This window comes from Schistocerca gregaria, chromosome X (genome assembly GCF_023897955.1).
Source record: "Schistocerca gregaria isolate iqSchGreg1 chromosome X, iqSchGreg1.2, whole genome shotgun sequence".
Classification (NCBI taxonomy): Eukaryota; Metazoa; Arthropoda; class Insecta; order Orthoptera; family Acrididae; genus Schistocerca; species Schistocerca gregaria.
The window spans coordinates 646379465-646392357 of NC_064931.1; the positions used below are offsets into that span (position 1 = coordinate 646379465).

The 12893-nt window shown below is 36.8% G+C and overlaps 1 protein-coding gene across 3 annotated transcripts in view; it reads right to left on the minus strand.

The window, feature by feature from the left end:
* LOC126299422 (E3 ubiquitin-protein ligase HUWE1) overlaps positions 1 to 12893 on the minus strand; it is a 378230-nt gene that overhangs the window by 55109 nt on the left and 310228 nt on the right. For 2 of the 3 annotated variants that reach the window (XM_049991320.1, XM_049991321.1), the window contains exons 43-46: positions 11951 to 12397; positions 11635 to 11866; positions 2936 to 3110; positions 912 to 1050 (exon numbers count right to left, since the gene is read on the minus strand). In XM_049991320.1, the coding sequence (XP_049847277.1) occupies positions 912 to 1050; positions 2936 to 3110; positions 11635 to 11866; positions 11951 to 12397 (993 nt within the window). The remainder of the gene's footprint in view (positions 1 to 911; positions 1051 to 2935; positions 3111 to 11634; positions 11867 to 11950; positions 12398 to 12893) is intronic. The other variant, XM_049991322.1, reaches the window with a different exon arrangement.

A 12893-nucleotide genomic window follows, 5' to 3' on the forward strand; every position in this document is an offset into this window, starting at 1 on the left:
TCAGAGAGATTTTTTGAGCAGCTTAATTATTAATATATTTTTTTTCAGACAACAATTTCTTACAAAGCTGTAGGTCAGCACAAATACTCAACTTCATTTTAAATCTTGAACTATCGTCAAGCTTTAAATACATTGTGCCTTGTGACTTGTTACATAAAATAGTGGCTGTGTTACTGAAAAGCCATAAAACTGCTGCTATATTTTTTGCAAGGAAAGCCTAACCACAAAACAGACTTTTCAGAAAGCAATAATCCCAATCAACACAAGATAGGGTGTGATGATAAATTATTCACGGTCTGTTAATTTCATGAGAAAATAGTCAGCCTATTACTACTATGGAGAACTCCCCCCCCCCCCCCCCCCCCTACACACACACACACACACACACACACACACACACACACACACACACACACACACACACACACTCACTCTGCAAGAGAACCTAATAAATCTCCGCAGCATTATATACAGACAGTCACTCACATGAAACATTGCGCACACACACACACACACACACACACACACACACACACACACACACACACACACTCTCTCTCTCTCTCTCTCTCTCTCTCTCTCTCTGCAAGAGAACCTAATAAATCTCCGCAGCATTATATACAGACAGTCACTCACATGAAACAGTGCACAAACAAACTGTGCACATAGGTTCTATCATAATTCTTCAAATGTGTGTGAAATCTTATGGGACTTAGCTGCTACAGTCATCAGTCCCTAAGCTTACACACTACTTAACCTCAATTATCCTAAGGACTCGAACGTCCGCCGGGACCAGCCACACAGTCCATGACTGCAGCGCCTTAGACCACTCAGCTAATCCCATATGGCCTTCCATCATAATTATTCACAATGAGTGACAAGTAAAGAAATCACACTTTAAATTTATGTACCTTGAATAATTTGATCCCTGTGAGCCACTGGAATCTGTACTTGCCGTGTTCCATGCATTCCACTGTGCTCTTTGTTGTGCAGCAGATGACTGAAGGGAATACCTTGAACTGCTTACCCTGCCTGATGAGATCAGGAATGCTTTTTCATCAATAAATTAAAAAAAAAAATTAAAAGTAGCAAAAGTGTACACTTAAGCAGAAACAAAATGTTATGACAAAATTACTTTCAAAGTTACTTACTGATGCATTTCAATTATATTACAGAAGTTAGGAAAATTATACAACAATAGACAGAAAAAATAACTTAAGGCTGGTGGTAATGTAACTGGATTGTTCACTAGATATTACAGTCAACTAATGCACATATTACCACAAAAGAAATAGCTAACAAATTTCATATAAATATCCAACAAAATCACAACTTTACCGAGTATCGTGACTGGTTATACTTGCCTCTCTCAGTCACCTTCACGTCTATATAAAAAGAAAAAATTCCAATTCAGACACTAGGTGATAATATCAAAAGCAGCCTTTTTCCTCGGTACTATGAATATGATACAAACATTATTCCTTCAGGTTTTATGCAACATCAAAAACAGATGTGAAAGTTCACTTGTTCAGTGCTTAGGCTCTGCTGAGATATGACCCTGTTCAACATACTATTTTTTCTTCTTGTAATGGGAGATAGAGTGCAACAATTCTTTTCCATTATCTGAAGCTGTTATCTATGAGGAAATGAAGCCAGTCATGATCTGTGATTACATTGCACGTGTGTCATACAACAAGTAAGTTTTTGTAATGCTTTGGCAACCAAGGCTGGACACAATTTTCGTCAGAGTACTGGATTCTAAGGACCACACCAGAGTATATCTCTGGCTGTGAGGTTTCCAATGCAAGAGTCACTTATTACTTGAGAACTGGACTAGTTTCCTATGAGAACAATGTACAGGCATCATGTTACCTGTCCCTTGACATGTGCTGCCCTCTGTTGTCAATGTCAAGAATTATTTCAAAAGAAGCAGTAGGAAACATAAGAGCTGCTGTCATGACTTACTGAGCCACTGTGCTCTTGCATTGTCTTGAGATTCACTCAGTTTTTACCATTTTCTGTAATTCTGCCACAAACATGCAATGTTCGTTGAGTAAACAAGACATTTTGGGCTATCAAGAAGAAAATTTTATAATTCTGGATTGGAAGGAGAAATATCCAAGTGGAAACACACTGAAGATGATTTATATTCAGGTAAGCTGTAGTATGTTGCAATTTGTTGCCACTAATATAGTTGCAACACACACTGTTGCTGTTATTACAATTTAGTTCTGATTTATTTTTCTTCATAGGAAAGGAAATCTCTGATATTGCACCAATAGCAATAAACAATTCTGCACAGCACAATGATTCAGACTTTTCCACACAAAAGCCAATTACAAGTGAAACTGCCCTGGAAGTCACCGTGCACCCTTTTTTTTTTTTTTTTTTTAGGAACGATAAATATACTTTCCATCATCATTACTGTAAAATTTGTAATCTGTTACAGAATTAAACCTTGAAGATTTGTCTTTTTAGTGTTTATTGTCCTTTAAGATAAATCTAACACCCACGTGCCAGTAACATTTTAAATAATGGCATAAATGGCTGGTTATGTGGGATTGAATTTTTTTCTAAGTGGCTGGATCTCAAAGTTTTGGGTCATGACATATTCTCTTTTATGTAACTAAACAATCATCAAAAAATTGTTTAAATTTATGGACAAGGAAAGGAAGTACAATATGGTTAGACAGATAAGTGGATGAGCATCTAATTAAAACAGAAATGCTAACACACTAGATTATCATCATTTCGACGAGCTACTTATTTACAAATACTTCAAAAGTATCATTGCAGTTTTTAAGATGTTTTCTGACTCTGCACTGAACAATTACATTTTGTTTGTGTCACTACAATTCTACTGACCAAGGAAATAAATACAACATAATTCTTACATATTTTTTTGACAAAAAATAGTAAAACAACACTTGTTTACCTGGATTCCTTAACATTGAAGACAATGCACTGGTATTGTGACTAACATGGCTAAAAAATCTGTCTTGCATCAATTGCCTGTTCCTCGCTTCCCATTCCCTTCGTAATGTCTGTGCTTCCTGTGCTAGATCTGGTGGCAACACAGACATTTGAGACTCCTCCATATCAGTCAAAATCTGTGGAGGAAATTTTTTGTATCTCATTATATTTTGTAAGTCTAAGTACTATAAATTTAGCACACGATCAAACACATGTTGGCTTGGTTCCTGCTTTCATGCGGTAGGATCGGCCCCAATTGAACAGCTCTGTCAGGAGGGTCAATATGGAGCTAGATGAGCTGCTTCGGGTGGCTACTTTGTCAGGCATAGGTTTGGTTCCTGTTGATGGTGTCGGTAGGTGGGACTTCACAAGACATGGCCTGAATCTCACTAGGAAAGGGAAGTGTAAACTGGCTGGGATGATTGCAAAATCTTTAAGGGGGAGGGGGGTCGCACAAACTCATGGGAGTACTTTTTTAGACTAAGATCAGTGTCCAATCATCCTACACTAATTGAAATTAAGCTTAATGAGAAGTTCAGACAGCAGGTACCAGAGATGTGAAATATCAAAAGATTCACATAAAAGCAAAGTGAAAAATAATGTTAATATATTACATCAGAATATCAGGGGATTAAAAAACAATGCAGATGAGCTTCTTGTTTGTTTAGAAGATTTAGAAACTGATGGTGGAATAGACTTACTATGCCTGTCTGAATATCATATAGTCACAGGTATGAAAATGGTAAATGTAGGTGGATATAAGTTTTCGGCACATGTAAGCAGAGACACTATGGAGAGAGGAGGAGTTGCCATATATGTTAAAATATGTCATATTGTGAAAAATGTGGAAACTAAAAAAAAATTTGACTCTTTGTTGTGCTGCCAGACAAAGGAAAGCAAATGGATTGATTGTGGGGATTTCAATGTAGATTTTCTGAAAGATTCTGATAGGTATCTTGACCTTTAAGTATTACTTGGTTCTTTCAATTTGACACAGCTAGGTACAGTGTATGATATAGCTCCATACAGCAATGCAAAACAGTCCTCCAAAATAGTCTGTTCAATTAACAATTTAACTATCAAAAATTTTAAGGAAAGCTTGCAACAGACTGATGAGGTGTACAGGGAACATTGAGGCTAATTTAAAATTTAACCAATTTCATGATACCTTTGTGGGTATATTTGAAAACAGTGAAATATAACTGTAAGACACCATGTAAAAAGCCATGGCTTACTAAAAGGGATAAAAATATGTTTTAAACAGAAAAGGGAAATGTATCTTATACCTAGGAGGAGTAATGATCCCAAAACAGTGAAACATTATAAAAATTACTGCACTGTATTAAGAAAAGTTATTAACAAGTCCAGAAGTTTGAGCATTATGTCTGAGATTAACATATCTTATGATAAAATTAAAATAATTTGGACTATTGTTAAAAGGGAAACTGGGCAACCAAGAGCACTGGATGACTGTACTTCTATCAAACACAATAAAAATATGTTAACAAGAAGTCAGAAGTAGAAAACATTTTTAATAATCACTGTCTTGTAGAGAAAATAGGATCCAGCTATTCATTAGAAAATGCAAGGCAGTATATGGGATTTGATAAAATTGAAATTCAACCCACCTCTCCTATGGAAATTACGAAAATAATAAATTCACTCAAAAGCAAAAGTTCTCATGGAATTGATGGCATTTCCAACAGTAGTAAAAGCTTGTCCCCAACAAATAAGTAGGAGTCTCATCCACATATGTCGTAGCTCACTGAAACAGGGCATTTTTACAGACAGACTGAAATTCGCTGTTGTTAAAACATTGCATAAAAAAGGGGATAGGTCTGATGCTAACAACTACTGCACAATCTCACTTCTGACAAATTATCCAAAATTCTTGGGAAAGTAATGCATTCAACAGCAGCATCACTTTTTTTTTTTTAAATGAGGTACTAACAAAATGTCAATTTGGTTTCCAGAAAGATCAAGAATGGTGTCCCATATGCTTCAGTCTTGTGTCTCTTATTGTTCTTAATATATATATATATATATATATATATATATATATATATATATATATATATATATATATATATATATACACACACACACGACTTGACAGCCTGTATTCATGAAGATGCAAAGCTAATTCTTTTTGCTGATGATACAAGTATAGTAACCACACCCAACAAGCAAGAATCAGCTGAGAAAATTGTAAATAATGTCTTTCAGAAAATTATTAGGTGGTTCTCTGCACATTGACTTTCAGTAAACTTTGAGAAAACACAGATTATACAATTCTGTACAGTAAATGGCACAACACTATTGATAAATGTAGACCATGAATGTACGTCTGTTGCTAAGGCAGAATACTGAATATTTCTGGGTGCGTGCATTGGTAACTGAATTGGAAGAAACACATTGATGATCTGATGAAACGGTTAGGTTCGCTACTTGTGGTATTAAGAGTTACTGCAAATTTTGGTGATAAACATATCAGTAAATTAGCCTACTATGCCTATTTTCGTTCACTGCTTTCATATAGCATCATATTTTGGGGCAATTCATCATTAAGGGAGGAAGTACTCATTGCACAAAAGCATGTTATCAGAATAATAGCTGGAGCCCATCCAAGATCAACTTGCAGACATTCATTTAAGGAACTTGGGACATTCACAGTACTTTCACAACACATGTATTCACTTACAAAATTTGTCATTAATAACACATCCCATTTCAAAAATAACAGTGAAGTGCAAAGCGACAACACCGAAGAAAGGATGATCTTCACTGTTCTGGATTAAATCTCACTTTGGCACAGAAAGTGGCGAATCATGTTGCCACAGAAATCTTCGGTCATTTGCCAAATACTATTAAAAGTCTGACAGACAGCAAACAAACATTTAAAAGCAAATTAAAAGAATTTCTGAATGACAGCTCCTTTCTAGTCAATAGATGAATTCTTAGATGTTGTTGTTGTTGTTGTCTTCAGTTCTGAGACTGATTTGGTGCAGCTCTCCATGCTACTCTATCCTGTGCAAGCTTCATCATCTCCCAGTACCTACTGCAGACTACATCCTTCTGAATATGCTTAGTGTATTCATCTCTTGGTCTCCCTCTACGATTTTTACCCTCCACGCTGCCCTCCAATACTAAATAAAAACTCAGAACATGTTCTACCAACTGATCCCTTCTTCTAGTTAAGTTGTGCCACAAACTTCTCTTCTCCCCGATCCCATTCAATACTACCTCATTAGTTATGTGATCTACCCATCTAATCTTCAGCATTTTTCTGCAGCACCACACTTTGAAAGCTTCTATTCTCTTCTTGTCCAAACTATTTATTGTCCATGTTTCACTTCCATACATGGCTACACTCCATACAAATACTTTCAGAAAAGACTTCCTGACACTTAAATCTATACTCGGTGTTAACAAATTTCTCTTCTTCAGAAACGCTTTCCTTGCCATTGCCAGTCTACATTTTATATCCTCTCTACTTCGACCATCATAAGTTACTTTGCTCCCCAAATAGCAAAACTCCTTTACTACTTTAAGTGTCTCATTTCCTAACCTAATACCCTCAGCATCACCTGATTTAATTCGACTACATTCCATTATCCTCGTTTTGCTTTTGATGATGTTCATCTTATATCCTCCTTTCAAGACACTGTCCATTCTGTTCAACTGCTCTTCCAAGTCCTTTGCTGTCTCTGACAGAATTACAATGTCATCGGAGAACCTCAAAGTTTTTATTACTTCTCCATGGATTTTAATTCCTACTCCAAATTTTTCTTTTGTTTCCTTTACTGCTTGCTCAATATACAGATTGAATAACATCGGGGAGAGGCTACAACCCTGTCTTATTCCCTTCCCAACCACTGCTTCCCTTTCATGTCCCTCGACTCTTTATAACTGCCATCTGGTTTCTGTACAAATTCTAAATAGCCTTTTGCTCGCTGTATTTTACCCTGCCACCTTTAGAATTTGAAAGAGAGAAAGTATTCACTGTACAAAAGTGTGTTATCAGAATAATAGCTGGAGCCCACCCAAGATCACCTTGCAGACATTCATTTAAGGAACTTTGGATATTCACAGTACTTTCACAAAACATATATTCACTTACAAAATTTGACGTTAATAACCCATCCCATTGTCAAAAGCTTTCTCTAAGTCTACAAATGCTAGAAATGTATGTTTTCCTTTCCTTAACCTTTCTTCTAAGATAAGTCATAAGTTCAGTATTGCCTCACGTGTTCCAACATTTCTACTGAATCCAAACTGATCATCCCCGAGGTCGGCTTCTACTAGTTTTTCCGTTCATCTGTAAAGAATTCATGTTAGTATTTTGCAGCTGTGGCTTATTAAACTGATTGTTCGGTAATTTTCACATCTGTCAACACCTGCTTTCTTTGGGATTGGAATTATTATATTCTCCCTGAAGTCTGATGGTATTTTGCCTGTTTCATACATCTTGCTCACCCAATGGTAGAGTTTTGTTAGGACTGGCTCTCCCAAGGCTGTCAGCAGTTCCAATAGAATGTTGTCTACTCCGTGGGCCTTGTTTTGACTCAGGTCTTTTAGTGCTCTGTCAAACTCTTCACATAGTATCATATCTCCCATTTCATCTTCATCTACACCCCCTTCAATTTCCGTAATATTGTCCTCAAGTACATCCCCCTTGTATAGACCCTCTATGTACTCCTTCCACGTTTCTGCTCTCCCTTCTTTGCTTAGAACTGGTTTTCCATCTGAGTGGTTCTCTTTTCTCGAAAGGTCTCTCTAATTTTCCTGTGGCCATTATCTACCTTACAGCTAGTGATATATGCATCTATATCCTTACATTTGTCTTCTAGCCATCCCTGCTTAGCCGTTTTGCACTTCCTGTCTATCTCATTTTTGAGACGTTTGTATTCCTTTTTGCCTGCTTCATTTACTTCATTTTTATATTTTCTCCTTTCGTCAATTAAATTCAATATTTCTTCTGTTACCCAAGGATTTCTACTAGCTCTCGTCTTTTTACCTGCTTGATCCTCTGCTGCCTTCACTACTTCATCCCTCAAAGCTACCCATTCTTCTTCTACTGTATTTCTTTCCCCCATTGCTGTCAATTGTTCCCTTATGCTCTCCCTGAAACTCTGTACAACCTCTGGTTTAGTCAGTTTATCCAGGTCCCATCTCCTTAAATTCCCACCTTTTTGCAGTTACTTCAGTTTTAATCTACAGGTCATAACCAATAGATTGTGGTCAGAGTCCACATCTGCCCTGGAAATGTCTTACAATTTAAAACCTGGTTCCTAAATCTCTGTCTTAACATTATGTAATCTATCTGATACCTTTTAGTATCTCCAGGATTCTTCCATAGATATGAAGTAGTAACCGCAAAAAAATAAAATTATTATTTTGTGTAAAGAAAACTGATGTTAAAGTGACACATTCCGCATCATTGCGAAATGTCGTATTTATGATCTATGGAACAAGGATTAATGTATATATGTATGTACAACAAATTTTGATTGATAAATCTCTGGTTTGTTTCAGATTTTGCTTCTTCTGGTAATATGCTACATGTCAAATCTCACACTGCAGCATAATTTTCGTACTATCTTAGCCTCTGAACAAATTTGGTAACATGACCAAACATATACTAAATCTCCAGTGATGAAACTGTCACCGCCCCTCAATGCAAATAGCAAATCTCCCCCCCCCCCCCCAGCCCTCCCTCTCTCTCTCTCTCTCTCTCTCTCTCTCTCTCTCTCTCTCTCTCTCTCTCTCTCTGTGTGTGTGTGTGTGTGTGTGTGTGTGTGTGTGTGTGTGTGTGTGTGTGTGTGTGGGCGCGCGCCATGATTCTCCATGGTTTATTTTTTGACATTTTACTGGCAGGTAATTAGCGTATTTTTTGCAATGCGCTTATCTATCCACTGCTACAATCTGAGACAGCAGACAATTTCTGTCATTTTCATGTTGTTGATCAAAGGGCAGAGACAGTTGAATGTATCACCACACACAAGCCCACCGACAAGTGCGATGACCTAGAAATATACATACATACGTAATCTGAAGCCACCATACAGCGCACGGCAGAAAGTACCTTGTACCACTAATAGTCATTCTCTTTCCTGTTCCATTCACAAATGGATCCAAGGGGAAGTGCCTGCTTACACCTCCATATAAGCCCTAACTTCTCTCTATCTTGTCTTCACAGTACACATGCAAAATATACATTGGCAGTAGTAGAATCATTCTGCAGTCAGCCACAAATGCCGGTTCTCTAAATTTTCTCAGTAATCTTTCACAAAAAGGATGTAGTCTTTCCTCGATGGATTCTCATTTGAATTCATGAAGGACCTCCATTACACTTGCATGCTCACTGAACGAACCGGTAAGAAATCTAACAGTGATGGGCTTTTCAATTGGTGTTCTCTATGCAACTTCCCAGATATATGTAGCAAAAAGCACTTACTGTATTAAGAACTTCAGTGACTGAATGCATCACATCCATCTGAGTTCATCATATATGCTGAACCTTTTATATCCAGTCACTTGGAAAGTACAAGATACGATACCGTCACTGTCTCATGCCACACATCACCATTCAAAATGTGATAACACAAAAGAGTGATTTTTTTAGCATAACGGAAATCTCTCATTAAACTAGTCAGTATATTTAACAGAAATGAACATGTTAACTTCATATATTACATGAAAAACATGTTGTCCTTCCATTGTAAGAATATGTTTTTCCAAATATTTTCATTAGCACTTTAAAAAATTGGATACTATACCTCTAAGATCAGCTTCGGTACATAAAATAATATTTTTTTATATAAACTTATCTTCAGGCTCTGATTTTCATTTAAAAATAATTTTATCACTGAAAGTTCCCGATACATGAAAGCTGTTTACCTGCACTAATGAGGAAAACATGGGAAGTGCCATCACCCAGTTTTCGAAGAACTTTGTTCAGTAGAAGAGGAGTCAAAATAAGGGACCATGTGTCTCAGTTTATCATAGATATCCAACCATTTCTGAAAAAATGACATTCAAAGTTTTCAAGGTACTTTATGTGCCCTTTACCATGCAATACTCTCAGATAAAACGGTGACTCAGTGGTTGACATTGCAGCCTTATATTTGTGGCCCGTGTTTGAAACCCGACTATTGTTTTAATGTATTTCATTTTTAAGGCTTTCATTTATCTACCCACATCCATAGAAGATTACCACACAAATGTTTGTCAAATTAGAGTATACCAGGTTATTACATTAACTGTGAAATTATTACTGGATTCCAGAACAAGTGCCACAAATTTACTATATTAGATGTCTGTACAGTATATTGAGGAGCTACTATCTTTTTAAACTCTCATATTCTGATATTTCATTCTCATTTCAATTCTTTTTCTTCTAAAATCAATGCTTAATAAATTCTTTTTCTTCTACTGCCAGTTCCCCTTCTACTGCCAGTTCCCCTTCTACTGCCAGTTCCCCTTCTACTGCCAGTTCCCCTTCTACTGCCAGTTCCCCTTCTACTGCCAGTTCCCCTTCTACTGCCAGTTCCCCTTCTACTGCCAGTTCCCCTTCTACTGTCAGTTCTTATATTGTTTCATATGTTTATTCTTCAGGAAGATTGGCATTTTCTCTTGGACAATATCAATCTTAGAAAATTTCGAGACACGGATATTTTAAACACCAGAAGTATTGTGCGAGGGTGGTTTGCCAGTGACATTCTTCGTATGTGTTGGCAGTAATTTCATGACATACCATGCATAATGCATCACTTTCCTGAAAACTGGTAACTGAATATAAATCAAGATACACTACAGGAATTTCACTGAAAACAGCTTCTAATAATTTTCTCATATTTTTTTTAAAAAAAAAATTCTTTCTTCTAACACACAATTAGGAGGCAAATGAGGACACCATTACATCAGTATACATAAGTAAATATTAGTGTAGTAATCTTCTACAGACATGGGTATATAAATAAAAAACAAAAATGAAAGTAATAAATGGGTTTTGAACATGGGTTACCAAATTATGAAACCATAACAGTAACGACTGTGCCACCATTTTGCCAGAGGGCATCACACAGTAAAAGGTGCACAAACTACATGCTATATGGGAAATACCTCAAACTTTGATCATCGTTTTTTCATAAATGCTCGAATATCTGTGGATAAGCTGAGACATGTGTTTGTTTATTTTGACCCCTCTTCCACTGAGCAAAATTTCTGGGAATTAGGTTATAGCTCTTTTTCTCCTCCTAAGTCTCCAACATGTTCTGGTGCACACCTTTTGAAGTGTCAAGAAGTTTCAATCAACACACATTCCACTGCACAGCGAAAAATTAGCACCATTTTATAAATGATCTTTTGACAAGCAACCATCCTTCTTTGTTAGAAAACACTGCTGCACCTCACTAGCACATTTTTTTCTATTTGATTTGGTAAAATTCCATCTTGTACATTTCTTCTTTCTCAAAATAGAGTATGTCAATTTAGTCTGTCTAACTGAAATGTCTAATTTTTAATTGTGAATACAAATTTATTTACAAGTATACAGCCCAGTTAAATGACAGCAGTCTTGCATTCAATTATTTGGTGGTGGGCCTTTCAACTGGTGTTCTCTACACAAGTTTCCAGAAATATGAAGCAATGTACACTTACTGTTTGCCTTAGTGATGATGGAAGATTCTGGAAGAACTCTGCAGCATTCACGGGATCATTAGGATTACTTGCAATTGCTGCTTGTCTTTGCTGTTCCAAGTGATGCTGTGCAAGGACTTCTTCTTGTATGGATGGAGGTAATGCTGCTAGGAATTCTGGATTTACCTCAGACACATTTGATGCAATGAGGTCCCTTGTCTGTTGCAGTGTCCTCTGCCGTATTCTTTGTAACCTGAAGATTTTGTACACACACAAAATGTATTAAGAAAATTCCTGTAAGGTCCGATATTTACGAAATACTGGACAAACAAAGTACCTCAACTGCTCAGCAATCACTTCCTCTCGCATGTCGTCAGGAAGAGCAGCAAGAAAAGAAGGATCAACGCCTTCAAGGAGATCAGATGGATTTCCTCCTGTTGACTGAGTTCCAGAACCAGAACTAGCAGCATTACTGGTACTGGCAGATGCAGCCGATACAGGCTGTGGAGCTCTTGAAGTTCCAGCAACCGGGTGGCTGACAGATGGGGCTGTATGAACAACAGCTGTTGTTGAGGATGTCGATGCTGCTGATGACACATTTGCTTGTGGTGAATCTGATCCATGTGCACCAGATAATCTAAATAAATTAGTTGATTGCACTGATGATGATGATGCTGTACTTAATGTTGTACTGGTAGTACTTGTTGGTGCTGATGATTCTGATGTTGCATTGCTACCCGCTGATGATGATGCAGTAGTTGTAGCTGTCACACTGGTTTCTGGACTATAAAACACAACAAACAAATGGACTTGTTATGGTAAGAGCTAGTATTTTCCCACTAATTTTTGTGCAGAAGCAATTTAAATGATGGTTATACATGTTTAAACAATTGTAACACCCATTCACTGCATAATGTCCAATACCTCTCACAAAATGGAACTTATGTAAAAACCAATAACTTACCACAAAACAATCATCATTTTGCATTTTTACATTGCCTTTCTTTTCATGGTGTAAACAAAATCACAGAGATGCTAGTCTTCCCCAAACAGTACAGTGAAGCACAATAATTTATGATAATCTAAACCATTCTTGCCTTATAATTGGAAAATACTCCAACAAATTTTATAGTAGACACATCATAAGAAAAAGAACAATTCAACAGTTAAGTGAGTTGACTAAAAGAATTTATTTGCAGGAGTTCCTTTAATTGAATATAATTATAAAGTTTAAGACAGTTGTGATCTTAATTTACCCACGATGCATGCATATTCTTGGG